Source organism: Falco biarmicus, chromosome 9 (genome assembly GCF_023638135.1).
Source record: "Falco biarmicus isolate bFalBia1 chromosome 9, bFalBia1.pri, whole genome shotgun sequence".
NCBI lineage: Eukaryota > Metazoa > Chordata > Aves > Falconiformes > Falconidae > Falco > Falco biarmicus.
This window is the reverse complement of record NC_079296.1, coordinates 52,617,955-52,631,815: the sequence shown is the minus strand read 5'-3', so window position 1 is coordinate 52,631,815 and position 13,861 is coordinate 52,617,955. Positions and strand designations below refer to the sequence as shown.

General features: G+C 38.4%; 1 protein-coding gene across 1 annotated transcript in view; it reads left to right on the top strand.

The window, feature by feature from the left end:
- The window catches only part of UROS (uroporphyrinogen III synthase), a 32,081-nt gene that overhangs the window by 15,662 nt on the left and 2,558 nt on the right, over nucleotides 1–13,861 (top strand). Inside the window, exons 3-9 of the mRNA XM_056352536.1 lie at nucleotides 2,599–2,678; nucleotides 3,501–3,584; nucleotides 4,561–4,657; nucleotides 6,405–6,479; nucleotides 7,729–7,803; nucleotides 12,280–12,363; nucleotides 12,852–12,937. Coding sequence (XP_056208511.1) covers nucleotides 2,616–2,678; nucleotides 3,501–3,584; nucleotides 4,561–4,657; nucleotides 6,405–6,479; nucleotides 7,729–7,803; nucleotides 12,280–12,363; nucleotides 12,852–12,937 — 564 coding nt within the window. The 5' untranslated portion in view covers nucleotides 2,599–2,615. The remainder of the gene's footprint in view (nucleotides 1–2,598; nucleotides 2,679–3,500; nucleotides 3,585–4,560; nucleotides 4,658–6,404; nucleotides 6,480–7,728; nucleotides 7,804–12,279; nucleotides 12,364–12,851; nucleotides 12,938–13,861) is intronic.

The window sequence follows — 13,861 nt, the reverse complement described above, 5'->3', positions numbered from 1 at the left end:
CTGTTCTCAAGAAAAATGTCTCAGAATTTTGTGTACAGGTTACTGTGGTACCTAGAATCCTCTTACATGGGGAAGAAACTATGTATTTACATTGGAGCAATTTAGGACATACAATCAACAAAAGAGAGCCAATATTTGCAATTACTATAGCTACTCTACTTGGTTTAGGGGTCACTGGGACCGCCACTGGCATAACCCCCTTGATGCAACAACAGCAGAGTCTAACATCTCTAAGAGCTGCAGTAGACGAAGATTTGGCCCGAATAGAAAAATCTATTTCTTATTTAGAGAAATCATTGACCTCACTGTCGGAAGTAGTTTTACAGAATCGAAGAGGATTGGACCTTTTGTTCTTGCAAAACGGAGGATTGTGTGCTGCCCTAGGTAAAGAATGTTGCTTTTATGCTGACCATACAGGGGTAGTAAGAGATTCGTTAGCTAAGCTGAGAGAAGGATTAGAGAAAAGAAAACGAGAGCGAGAGGCTCAGTCCTCCTGCTATGAATCTTGGTTTAATCAGTCACCATGGCTGACTACCTTAATTTCTACTTTGGCGGGACCCCTCATAATGTTGCTATTGGCTCTGACTTTTGGACCCTGTGTCATTAATAAATTTGTAACCTTTTTTAAAAGCAGGTTAGAAAAAGTGCAGCTAATGGTGTTGAAGCAATCAGAACTGGAAATGAAAATTATACCAACCGAAAATCCTGAATTAGATGCAGCTTGTGAAGTGTTGTCTAGGTTTGATCAACAAACCGCTTATAAATAAAAGAAGGGGGGAATTGTTAACTAAGAGTAATTTGCTGATCAAACAAGTTAAGCAAGAGGAACGAACCCGTTGTGGCGGTCTTGAGGACTTCCTGTTTAAGGAGACATGTCCACAATGTTACCTTGCTGCACCAAACATGGGAACGTCCTGTTTGACAAGATAAATCTTAACCGCAATGTTATCGGAATGTATTATCCTGGGCAGATGTTAAACCGCAATGTTATGTTAACGTGTGCCGTTGTACCAATCAACCATGTAAAGAATAGATTGTATAAGTTGATTCTGGAACCATCATTTTATGGGAGCTACCTTAAGCAAGAAACCACGATAAGGGAAGAAGCAGAGGGGCGTACCGAAGATGTCAGAAGCGACCTCGGTGAAGATAAAAAGAGCTGCTCAGCTTGCTTGAATTTGCGAGCCCTTGGTGGAGCTGTTACTTCCCAGCCGCCCAGAGCTGCTTTTGCTTTCCTACCTTAATAAATATTTAGTGAATCCATTTTGGACTCGATTTGTTTAAATTCAACTATAACGGGCACCAGCCCCTGTTGTGTCAGTGCTGAGCGCTGGAAGCCCTGTGGCCATGAGCGCGTCCGTGTCTAACGGTAATACGTTCAGAATTGAACACCTCAGTTAACGACGCCACATTTTAGAACCTCGGTGAAAAAAAAATAATGAAGTTTAAAACCCACGAAATGACCCCGGTGTGGCAGGCGGGTGGTGAGGCCCTGGGGTGCCCTGGGTGCCCCCTCCCCACCCATGTGTCACCGCTGCTGGCCAAAGGTGAGCGTGGGACACTGAGCCCGGTGACCTGCACCAGGCCCTGCTTGGCCTGCTGCGGTCTAAAGCTGCCTTTTGCCTTTTTTTTTTTCTCTTTTCATTTTTTGTCTGAGTGGATTTTTTTTTGTCTTTGATTGACATTTTTGTCTTTGAGTTTCGAGGACTTCAGTGCATGTCATTCAAAGGAATCAAATCTAGGATGTTCTATACATTCAAATAGTCATTCTTATTTTCATTCATTTTAAAGAGAATTTGCTAGTATGTAACCTATCAGGAAAGTAACACATAAATAATAAATGTGCAGTTAGAGAGTGGATTTCTATTTGTTTGTGTTAATGCATGTGTTTACCTGGTGCTTGGTGTATTTGCTTAGGTGGGGTAAGGGGCTTTGAGCTCAGCACCCGAGGCAGCTTTTAAGGAGCTGAGAACTGTCACCTTCCATTGTAAAGGCAGAATGTATTTTTTTTCAGTCTTGCCTTGTTTACTACAGGTATATCAAAGAAGGCATTTATGAATATTATCAAATAATCAGATGTATAAATGTGTCTGTATATACACACACATATATTTGTATTTTTAAAAAACATTTTGAAACACTGCCCTGCATGCATTTTCCCCCTTGAAAAGGATGAGACCCCAAACGGATCGAGGTAAACCCCTTGCAAACTCATTACTATGAGCATAGGGTGGAAACTAGCGTGGGAATGAATACACAGAGTAAGTTTTTATAGGTAGGGCCTTGTTACATGGCTGAATGTGACTGCGTTGTAGGGGTTGTTACTTGTTTTACAAAATATTCTCCTTTAAAATGTATTCTCCTTGATGACTCTCATTGTAGTTTCTCCCTTAAGCAGTATTATCTGAAGACAGCATGTCATTTGTTGGTCTTATCAGGGTGGATATTCTTGCCCAGAGAATGTACATTAACTGCTTACTCATGGTATAGAGAGCAGTGCAGCTGTTAGCAACCCAGTTTCTTTGAAGCTATTAAAGTCACTGTTCAGTAGAAAGTACTCTAGATCTAATTTAGATAATTTCCATTGTTGTATTTCAGAGTTCTTTTGGTAAACAATGAAGGTTCTGTTGCTGAAGGATCCCAAAGACAAAGATTCAGGACCAGATCCCTATATTGAAGTGAGTAAACTTTAAAAAAACAAACAATTGTGTCACTTCGCTATTAAATAATAGAGCCACGCGTTCAGCAAGATAGGTGAATTAAACTGTTTCAAGTGAAAAATGTGCTTAATCAAAATGAGAAATGTGTGTCTGAAATTATATTTTCTAAGAAAAATAAGCAAAATTAGGAGTGTGTGTTTGAAATTACGCTGAGAAAAAAGCATGCTAGAAAATTTGCTCATACTAAAAAAATATTTTACTTACGGAGCATTTATATTGAATTCACTGTTAAAGCTCTCAGTAAAGTACTGATATTAAAGCAATTTCATTTTAATTAATCAATATTGATTATGTTCATATGGATAAAATTAAGTTTACAAAAAATGTTAGTAGCCTTACTGGGAATGCAGTGTGAAAAAGTGGTTACCTGTTGCTGTGGTCTTTCTGCTGTTGCCTTTAGTCATGTGAGTAAGTCTTACTCATAAGAGCAAGTCTATTGACTTTAAAGAATTACAGAGATGTACAGGAGTATTTGCAGGACTAGGTGATTGTTTGTCACTTCGGGACTTCAGAGTTAGTGCTGGTGTAAGCTGTAACCGTTCAGTAGCTACGTAGGAGGCCTCATTTCCACAGCTGTTTGTTTAGTATTATGTTGTAATGCTAAATAACTAACAAAACCAAAGTAGATTCACTAGCAAAAGCAAATAAGATGCCTTTGTATTTTGCTTTAGTATAAAAAAAAAAATATTTGTACTGACTCAGTCTGTTCTTTGAAAAACTACTGTTTGAGGTCTATTTCAAGAGCTCTAACCCCCCCCCCCCCCCTTTTTTTTTTTTAAGGAGTTAGGATTATACAACTTTGAAACGACTTTGATTCCAGTTTTGTCATTTGAATTCATATCTCTTGAAAGCTTATTTGAAAAGGTAAGTTGTAAATGATTTCAGTTGTCTTATTTTTAACAGTATTTAGGCCATGGTTGCCAAGATGCCATGCCTTACCTTGATTTAATAATGCCCTTTATGGTACCTCTTTTTGTGTTTCCACAGAGCTGTATACAATTATTGTATTGTACATCAAGTACCTTGCCCATACTTGTTAAGTAATTAAGTTGGTCAGATAGAACTCACATTTAGTCGGTGGACCATAGGTAGTCACAGGTACTGAGGCATTTTGTCACAACAAAAAGTTGTTTTGTCACAACAAAAAGTTAGAAGACTGTAGTGACAACTAACGGTTACCTGAGGTTCACCCTTACGTTCTGCTGAAATTCTGTACTGCATCTCCTAGTTATGTGGAATAAAATTGCGTAATCGGTGTTCTCTTTCTACTCTTTCTTTCTATGTATGTATTTAATTTTAAAATCCTGAAAAGGTTTTCTGCCTTTATTGACAGTCTCCAACAGCACTGAACTTTGTTAGGTGTTCGAATGTGTCATGATCTGCATTTACAAGTGATCCAAGAACACTTTTCCTTTTTTTATACTGATCTTTAAGAGCCCCTTAGTAATTTTAACTGCTGTTTGAGGGGCAGGGGGCAAGCAGCTGTCTTAGTAGTACCCTCTGTTACTACTTGGAATAACAGTTCATTTCTCTTCTGTGAATTGTAAGAACCTCGTATTTCATTTGCCCATCCATCCAGCTCATTTCAGTGACAGGAATCCTTGTCCATTCCTACAGATTCTCAGAATGAATACAATCTGTGCAAATTTTGTTCTGCATTTAAGCTTTGTCATAAATTTCTCTTACAAATACTCTGGCTACTGATAGTAATGAAATATTTGCCCCGTTCAGTTTCAGACATTTATTGAAGCTGTTCTGTTCTTCACAAGTTTATAAAGAATTTATCAACTTATTTTTATTTTTTTTTAATTTACTCCTTAAATTTACTTTTTATAAGTAGCTTTCTCATCCAGAATGTTATGGAGGCCTAGTTTTTACCAGTCCAAGAGCTTTAGAAGCCATCAAGATGTGTTTAAAAAAGAATAGTAAAAATGAAGGTAAGTACATATTTATATTGCCTACTCTTTCTGGTTTAGTACTCTGTGAAGTTTGTGATTTTATTTTGCCCAGCAGTAGGCGTTCGGAATATACCCTTTTAAAAAAGCTGCATCGCATAATTCTTTGGGCATCATAAAGGCCTCATGCTAAATAGAGTTTTTAAGGGTTGGGTTTTCCGCACTTACACTGTTATTGTAAAATAAAGGAAAGAGCTTTTGGTGCAAATTACTAATTACTGTGAGCTTTTGCAGTTGTGCTTATCTCTTGCATAGGGAGAATTTTGCTGCAGTGCCAAGTTTTGCTTACCAACTACTTTCCTTCTTGAAAGAGAGGAGCGTGTTACAGAAACAGGCCACTGCTAACTTCTGAGCCTGTATAATTCATATGAAGTCTTACAGAAGAGATTCCTGTGTTTTGAATATAAAATTTCTCAAGTGAATGAAGTATTAGCTAAAAAGTGGTGAAAAAATGGTGATACATAAAAGCTGACAGATTAGTTGTAAGAATCCTGCAAAGTGCTAAATAGAATTTACCATACCAACGATCTATCAGATCCTTGTAAACACTTCTAAAATCTTACTCTAAGTGATAACTTCTGGCTTTGAGTTTCTGATTACACTTAAATTGTTTTATGACTTCATCTGCGCCGTATTTGGGCTGTAGTCATACTAATCAATGTACAGCGAGTAAGCTTACGCTCTTGAGTAAGCAGTGAATACACTGAGACTGTTAGCTTATTTTAGCATTTTCAACAACAGAGGACTATATTTTAGGATTCTTGGTCAAGGGTAATCTCTTATCTAGTCCTAATCTTCATTAGGACTTTTGGCAGCTACTGAAATATGTATTTTAATCAATAAAAAGTGTCTTTAGTTCCTATCAAAGGTAATAAATTCTTATCTTTTTCCTTCTTTAGAGTAGTTTCCTCTGGGTTGTTTTTTTTTTTAACTGTTGTCATTTCTATTTCTAATTTTTTCCCTCAAGAATACTAGAAAGGAACTCAACGTCCTATGCTATGTTTTAAGACAAGACAGTAAAAGACACAGTGTATCTGGTTGTGACCCATTAGGGTATCAGGCATAGGCGTCAGGTAGCCGGAAGGAAGAAATGTAACCTATAACCTACTTACTGCCTGAAGGAGGAAAACCATTTCCTAGTAACTTTATTTTGGTCTCAGGTATATTTCATTCCTGAGCTGATAACTTATTTTTGGTTCATGTTTGAAATATAATGAGTTTCTATATTTCTCTTGTATAGGGAAGTGTTGCTTTATAGAATACTGTAGTGCATGGATATAATTTTTTCCCCTTTTATTTGTTGTCATAGAATGTTATATTTGTTTTCTGCCTAAGCCTTCAATTTTAAACCATGTTTGTATGTCTGAATCTCCCTTTGTACTATACGCCTTTTTTCCTATGAGTTTTGCCAAGTCCTTAATGCCGAAATATAAATGAACATTGCAAGTTGCATGTGATCTGGCATAGGGCATATGTGCATTAAAAATGCTACTTAGCAAAAGCTGTTTACTCCAATTAAGCTTTTAAAAACAAGTTGTAGACTGCTGTTTACACAATGAAAAAAATACTGGAGAAATTAATTTTGTACATCCAGATTTACTGAAATGTGTAGCGCAGTGTTAGTTATTATTATTTTGCTCTATTTGTAGATTAAACAGAAGTTTAAAAACGCTCATTTAGCATTCATATATTGTTGCCACATGCTTAAATTTAATGAAATGTTTTTCAGCCTGGTCAAAATCTCTTAAACTAAGGTGGAATACCAAACCTGCGTATGTGGTAGGAAGAGCTACAGCTTCCTTAGGTAAGCTTGGGTTTAGAAAAAGAAGTCTTAGATAAGTCGGTCTTGTAAGTAAAGTTTTTGGAGTATTATCTGTTATTCAAGGGTGCTCAGAAAAAAGAAATAGGTAAGTTCTATAAATGGATAATTTTGTAGACAAGTAATTGTATACACATTAGAACGATACATGCTTACTTTAGCAGAGGATCCAGATTCTGGTTTTCCACTACTTTTATTGTAATGTGATCATAACTAGTTTAAAAACTGATCAGAAAAGAAGAAACCTTTATTCTTAATTTGCATGTGGGTTTTTTTTTATTCACTTTGAAATGAAAAAGGATGAAAGGATTTATAGCATGATGGTCTGAGATTGTACGAAGTTTGATGCACTGGCCCATCTTTCCCTCAGCGTTCCTTTGAGGTATTTACCAAAACGAAGTCAGCAGTACGCTCCACATTGACTTCAGTGCGCCAGCTGTTTGATTTGTCTTGACAGTGGTTTTAATCTGGTGTAATACATATTTTTGGTGCGTAACAAAAATGCAATGTAGATTGTAGTTTGTGAAAGCCTTTCTTATTGTAAAGTTGCATTGCAGCTTTAGCTTCCACTGAACTACCCAGGAAATATTACGAAAAGACTTAGCATCTGAGAATTTTCAAAGTCTCGAAGTTTTTCTGCTCCTAGTCCAAAAATAATTTGGATAATTACTGATGTATTTTTTCAGGCAGACTGGTAACAACAACACTGGATCACCAACTGGTGACACCTAACAACCGTCTTGAATGAGTCAAGTCCCAAACTAGTTAACTTCTCAGGGTTTGTCTTATCCCTGCTTACTTGCTTAAAGAAGCGCAAGGTTATACTCTCAGATTTTCCAGTAGGATTCCAGCCTTCACTAGAAAAAGCAGCGATCCGCTCCTTGGGAAGCTGGCTGCAAGCAGTCCATGCCAGGAGCTGCCGCCCGTTCAGCATAGTCAGACAGGGCTTTCTGTTTCACCGCTTCGGGTACAAGCGTTTAAAAATTCTCCGAAACAGCTTAGCTATCCCCAGAATTCTTAATTTGTAATTCTTTCAGGTATGTCTTTCTAGAGCCAAAATCAGATTTTCAAAGCATGTTATTACTTCAAGTGCTCCATTTTTTTTTGCTTTTCAAAGAATTATTTGCGTGCTTGGTTCAAGTCGTGTCTCCCTTTTCATCTCATGTTTCTGTGACAGTAAATACGATTTGTTCTCATCAGTCTGAACGCTTTTCTTTGCTGCTTTTGGTTATAGTGGAAGAAATTGGCCTTACTCCACAAGGAGAAAAGTCTGGAAACGCTGAAAAATTAGCTGAATATATTTGCTCAAGTAAGTATCTAAAAATCTTCTACTTAAATTAAGCTAATGTACTTTCCATTGTTTCAGCATTTCCTATAAATAAAATTGAGTGCGTAGTGAAGCGGAGCAATCCGTACTGCATGTATCTCCTATATGTAGAACCTGTGAATTCAGCTTCTGGGGATGTGGGTGATACCTCTAAAAGACGATAAAAGATATTGTGAAATACCTATACAAAATATTCATTTACATGAAATCTTAGGCTCTCTCATTGATTAATAATGCTGTATGAGCCAGGAGACAGAGTATTTTTTTTACTAAAAGATCAGGGCTGTAATAGTTAGAAATTGCTGCTTAATCGTAAGATTTAAATGCCGGTGACTGTAGATGTGCTGGTTCTCTGTGAACTTCAGGTGGCCTCAGCCCACTTGGTGCTGGGGATTGTTCACTGCCGTAGCTCAAAGTAGATACGGGGAACTCTTCTCCTCAGGATTAGCATGTGGCTTCAGAGGAATCTGTTTTGTCAGCACGGAAGGAGGGTGGTTTTGAAGAAGGTGCAGGAAGCGTTAGTTCAAATGATTTTCTGTTTTGTGTCACCATTTTTTTATGGTTAAAGCTGTAATGCTGGTCAGTTTGCAGCTTCTAAATGTTTTATCAGTTGTTGGGTGATTTTAAAAGTCTACTCCCTCTTTTTTTTTTTTTTTTTTTTTTACTGTAATTTGTTAAAATTTCCAATAGTAATACGAAACATTTTTAGGCTTAGGGGGTGATTAATTTTTTGTGTGGGTGGGTCAGTACAGGCTGTGAAAAAGGAGGCTGTGTTTTTGTGCAGACCAGCTTGTAGAACTCGGGTGAAAATGTCATAAAGCAGGAGCTGCCAGTGCTGTGCGTTTGACCTCAGAGCTGCTGATGCACGTGGTGGTGCTCCAGGGATCCACCACTGAGGTACGTGCTGCCTTCAAGGTGTCTGTCTGAGCATCTGCTGGGACGAACAGCTACCAAAATAAGCCAGCAGAATTAGTCCCCCAGCACTCTGAAACTCGCTGCTAAAATAATCTTTGTACTAGGTGATAATCACACCGAAGGTTCAGTATCTCAGCAGGAACCTTTTAGTTGGCACATCCTCCTCTGTGCTTTTATACAGCCTGGGGCACATCCCGGCTCACGTGAGAAAGCAGGGAAGTCTCTGGGAAATTAGAGGATGGCTTTCAGTCTGATACAAGGGTATGTCCCCTGCGGAAGGATTTGCTGCCCCAAATTTAGAAAGGGAAACAGAAACCTTCATCTAGAGGCTCACGCAGGGTCCACTAGCTGAACAGAGAACGAGCCACGCTTTGAAAATCCACGTTATTCAGTCAGTCACAGTCACCAGTCCGCCTCCGGCTAACCCTGGTCAGGGAAACAAAGGACAATCAGTGCAGTTATTCTAGATGTTGGATGAATTATTCTATCTGCTGGTTTAAAAGCCCTACTGCTGACCCACTTTATGAACTTGCTAAATAAGGTGCTAAGCGCTGCAGTAGTGGAAATGATGTCAAGAGCCCTGACACGTTATTTTTGGCTGTTAGTTATGAAAGAGTGCGTTGATTAGCAAAGCCTGCGTAGTAGCAGAGATCTAAGGTAAAAGTAAAATGCGATTGGAGCTGGCAAGTGTTTTTTAGGGTCAGTGCTATTTAATTAATTGGCAAATAAAGTATTTTAATTATGTGGAATATTTCATGATAAAAATGATAGTCGCCAACAAAAGATTAAATGATAAATTCTGAAAATTAATAATGAAATTTTCAACGTCAAAATTCTGTAAGTGAGGAATAACCCGTGTCTAGTCTTCAACAGATACTTTAAAACAGAGGTGTTTTTTAGCTGTTTTTTTAGTGCTAGGAATTCTACCTCTGGTAATGAATTAAAGTTTGCCAGTTTACAGATGGAGGCTTTTTTCTTGAGAAGGAAGGTGAGAAAAATACGTGTCTCTTCTGTTGTATGAATGTGAAAAAAAAAATAGGATCAGGTCTAAAGGAAGCAATGCGTGTGGTACCACGAGTGGAAAAAGTCCTTGTTGGAGAGCTTGTGACTGGCACAGTTACTGCATCGTAGTATCTCGGTTATTTTGTCGGTCCAGATGAGGGTCATCCTGGCTCTTCCTCCTCCTTTGGGAGCCGCTTGGTTCAGACCCTGTTACTTCTGACCGTGTTTGATCCCGTGGCTGTTTGCCGGCTTTGCCTCCCACCGCTGCAGCCCCAGGAGCCAGGCAGGGAACAGCACTTTCTGGTGAGAGCAGGGAAGTTCAATCCAGAGCCAGCAGCAGCTTCTGGCAGCCACCACAGGGAAAGAGAGATCCGTGGCTTTTACAGCCTTCTACGTAGAGGGTGCTGAGATCCAGAACGCCAGCAGGCTATTTAAATTAACACGGTGCTGCAGCACTTCCATTACCCGTGCAGAAACGCCTGCCTTTGAATACCCTTCAGTTTTGATAACCAAAGGGTGAATTTCAATCACTGGGGACTGCTTGTTGTTAAATATATAACCATGCTCAGTGAGTTATTGGATTGTGCATATTTATATGTTCTCAGCTCATCAAGTGGTTTATAACAGCCTCTGAAGTACGAATTAAATTACGTCGTGCTCCCTATTATGTATATATTTATTTTTCTTTATGCATAAAATTATAAGTAAATGAAAAAAATACCTCTAAATTTTCATATCAATAGAATTTATTGTCAGAGTAAAAATAAAATTGGAGGTAATTATATTTCTTTTGTTATTCACCTGTTGTGCTTTGGTACCCACTTCAACTTATGACTGGGAAAATAAAAGAATTTACTCCTTTGCTAGCTAGCTTTACTCTCTTTTCAAGGCAAATATTTTTCTAGTTTGATTACAGTGTAACATTCGTGTTGGCTACAGAAGTAGGAGATTAGTGTTTCTTTACAGGTATGACATTGACATTTCAATTAACTGACATAAGTTGTAGGAGGATTAATGCTGAGATACTTGGTTTTATTATATTAAAATCTGTTTTACTTCTGTCCCAAGTTCATTCTTCCTTCCTGTAATTTGTTACAAGCATATCTGTAGTTTCTAATAAAATTTCAGCGTGCAGTTAGGGCAGTCAAAGGTATCTGTGTTGACTCCTAATGAGGGTCTTTCCATTTCATTTTTACTATGCTGTCCTTCCTTTTTTTCCTGGGGGGCATCTCTGATGCTCACTGCTACAAACCAAGAGTCTATTCCAGCACTTAAGAAAAAGCATTTATTTTTCTAGTAGTCATCTCTTAAACATATGTATTAACATACTTGAATTAGTAATAAAAAGATGTGTTGGGGAACTCTCACTTATTTTGAAAGATGAATGCAAAGTTGCGTGCAGCTGTGTAGAATTCCATCTTGAAATTTTCTGTTATTTATAGAAAAGGCAAACTGTACAAAAAAAGTCTACGGTTAAATTCCTGTCTAAAAGTTGAATTCTTCCTTGATTAAAATGCTGTTTATTGTCTGCCAAGTGTCAATATTCACTTTTATGAGATAAAATCTAGTGAAAAACCTTCCAAAACTATTAGTTTAAGCCCTAAGCCCAGCGATTTATTGCGAGTCTCACACAGAGAGTGCTCGCTCTTTCTTCCGAGCCAGCTGTTTGCATTCACCGTGTCCTGATCACGGTCAGTGTTCTTCGGTGTGTGGGCATGTGCATAGTGCACGGGGACAGGGTGGCCTCAGGAGTGCAGGAGGTGTAACCAAAGAGATGGTAACATGAGTAAAATCCCCTGGTGGTATTTTTAAATTTTGCTCCTCTGGTAACGTATTACAAACATACAAAACCTGTGGAAACTGCACCCCAGGTGTATCACAAGAGGTAAGTTATCAGCAGCCATGTATCGGGAAGGTCCTTCCAGAATTACCAAGGGGCTTTCACACCTCAGCAGTGTAAGAGTAACTAAAGTTTCAAAGGAGAAGAGCAAGCGAGGATACCTACTTCCATCCTAGCAGTGGAAGTAGAATAATTTTTCTTTGGGCAAGTAAAAAAAAAAGAATTTCAGATAGGCAGATAGACTGAAACTTTTCAGCCCTCTTCTTTGTCTGCCTGATCATTCGTCGCTATAGAGAGAGCTGTCGTGTATTGAGCAGGACTAAGATTTTCGGTATTAAATTGAGGGAGATCGTGTTTCTGAGGAGGAAGAGGAGGAGATAACTTGCACGGTACTTGTTTTGCTTTGTAGACTGGCAGGGGGAATAGAAATGCAGTTTGTCTTTTGTGAGATCTTTTAGCCAATGTGTTCATATTATAGTTATGGAATATTTTTTAATGTACATGCAAAGTGTAGCCTCTGTCCTCTGAACTGCGGATGCAGTTGCCCTGCAGATGTTTTCAGTTATCTTAGAGCTGTGTCTGTGATGAAGCACGCAGCATTTACTGCTGTGTTCAACATTCGATCCTTTTAAAATATATTCAATGTATTGTTTCCTCTTTATTACACATGCAAGTTAATTAAAGTTCTTGTTTGTTTACAGGAGAGAAACCTAATTCCTCAGCTCTTCTTTTTCCTTGTGGAGCCCTGAAAAGAGAAGTACTTCCTACAGTACTTAAAGAAAAAGGTTGAACTTCCCCTGGAGCCTCATTTTAATTAGTCGGTTATGAGAAAAGTTTCATCTAAAGCTTGCGAACCACATTTTAATAAGTAAAAATTGAATTTGCCATTATGTCGGCTAGAAGTTAGAGGATGGGATTAAAACCTGTGAGGCTGGATTGCTGCCCGTAGCTCTGGGACTGCGCTGTGGCCTGACAGGGGCAGGGTTATTCGCCTTGTTGTCCCCTGGTGTTCCCAGCTGTGAGATGGAAGGTGTCACAGAAACACTGCGAGGCTTGCGAGCTGCGAGGCGTGCTCCGAGCTCCTCTGGTTACGCGTGCTTTGGTATACCTTGCAACTCTAGAAATACCTGCAAGCGCCTCACAGAATTTTTTATCTATCTTTTAAAGCCTAAAATGGTACACTTAACTGCAATTAGTATGTTGAGAGTCTTTTATTGAAATGATAGAAATTAATGAAACCTCGTTTAATTATGAATGTATATCATGATCCCAGGTATACCTCTGGAAAGCCTTACCGTTTATCAAACAACGCAACACACTGATCTGCAAGAATCTTTGAGCAGTTACTTCTCGCAACAGGTACTGGATGCTGATGTAGGCTGAGAATTTTGGGGGTATACAATAATACCTAGCAGCGTACTCCTTTTTTTCAGCTGTCTGGAAAGGATACTTGTGGTGATACAAGAATATCCTCCATAGGCTTCTCGTTTCCCTGTTGGTTATCAACAAAGTCCGATAGCAGAAGGTTCAGACAGAGAGTGAGTCCCTTAGCTACTTGTTATGGGAATTACAAATGAGCCTGGAAGTGCCTCCCTTTGAAGAAAACAAATCCTTCCACATTTTGTCTAACTTTCAAAACAGATGTGTTTCAGAATTACCGGGAAATAACTGCTTAATTACATATTCAGTTTATTCCTTTCAGCTGGACACAACTACTTTTTCAGTAGTAGTGTCAGAAATTACATTTAGCGAGGATATTTAGTGAACAGCTTTATTATTATTTTTTATTACTGTAACTGAAATCTCACTGGACATCTTTGCTGTATATTACAAATCAGAATCCAGCAGTAATCTGCCCTACGTAGTTTCAGCGTTCTTTCTCCAATTATGCGATCTGTGAATGCATTAATGATCTCACTGGAAGTGTTAGAGCAGTGACTTGCTGTTGACATGTGTTGTTGAGATCTATTTGCTAATTATTGTTTTTCTCTTTTTAAAACCATCTAGTAAATGTCATTAAGCAAGGATCAGTGCATAGTAAAAGATCTGAATGTACTAATAATTGCTTTTATTTTTTCAAGATTGGCTTTCTGAATTTTCCATTTGTAGGCACCCACATCATACGTAGGATTAATTTTCTGCAAAACGCAGGCTTTCCTTATTACACAGACTTGGCCTCCTTGAGCACATTGCACCTCCTTTTAAAGTCTGCGCATTAACATCTTGTTAAATTACATATTGATTTTGAAGTTCTTTTTCAAGAGGCCCTAAAAGGTTATGGCA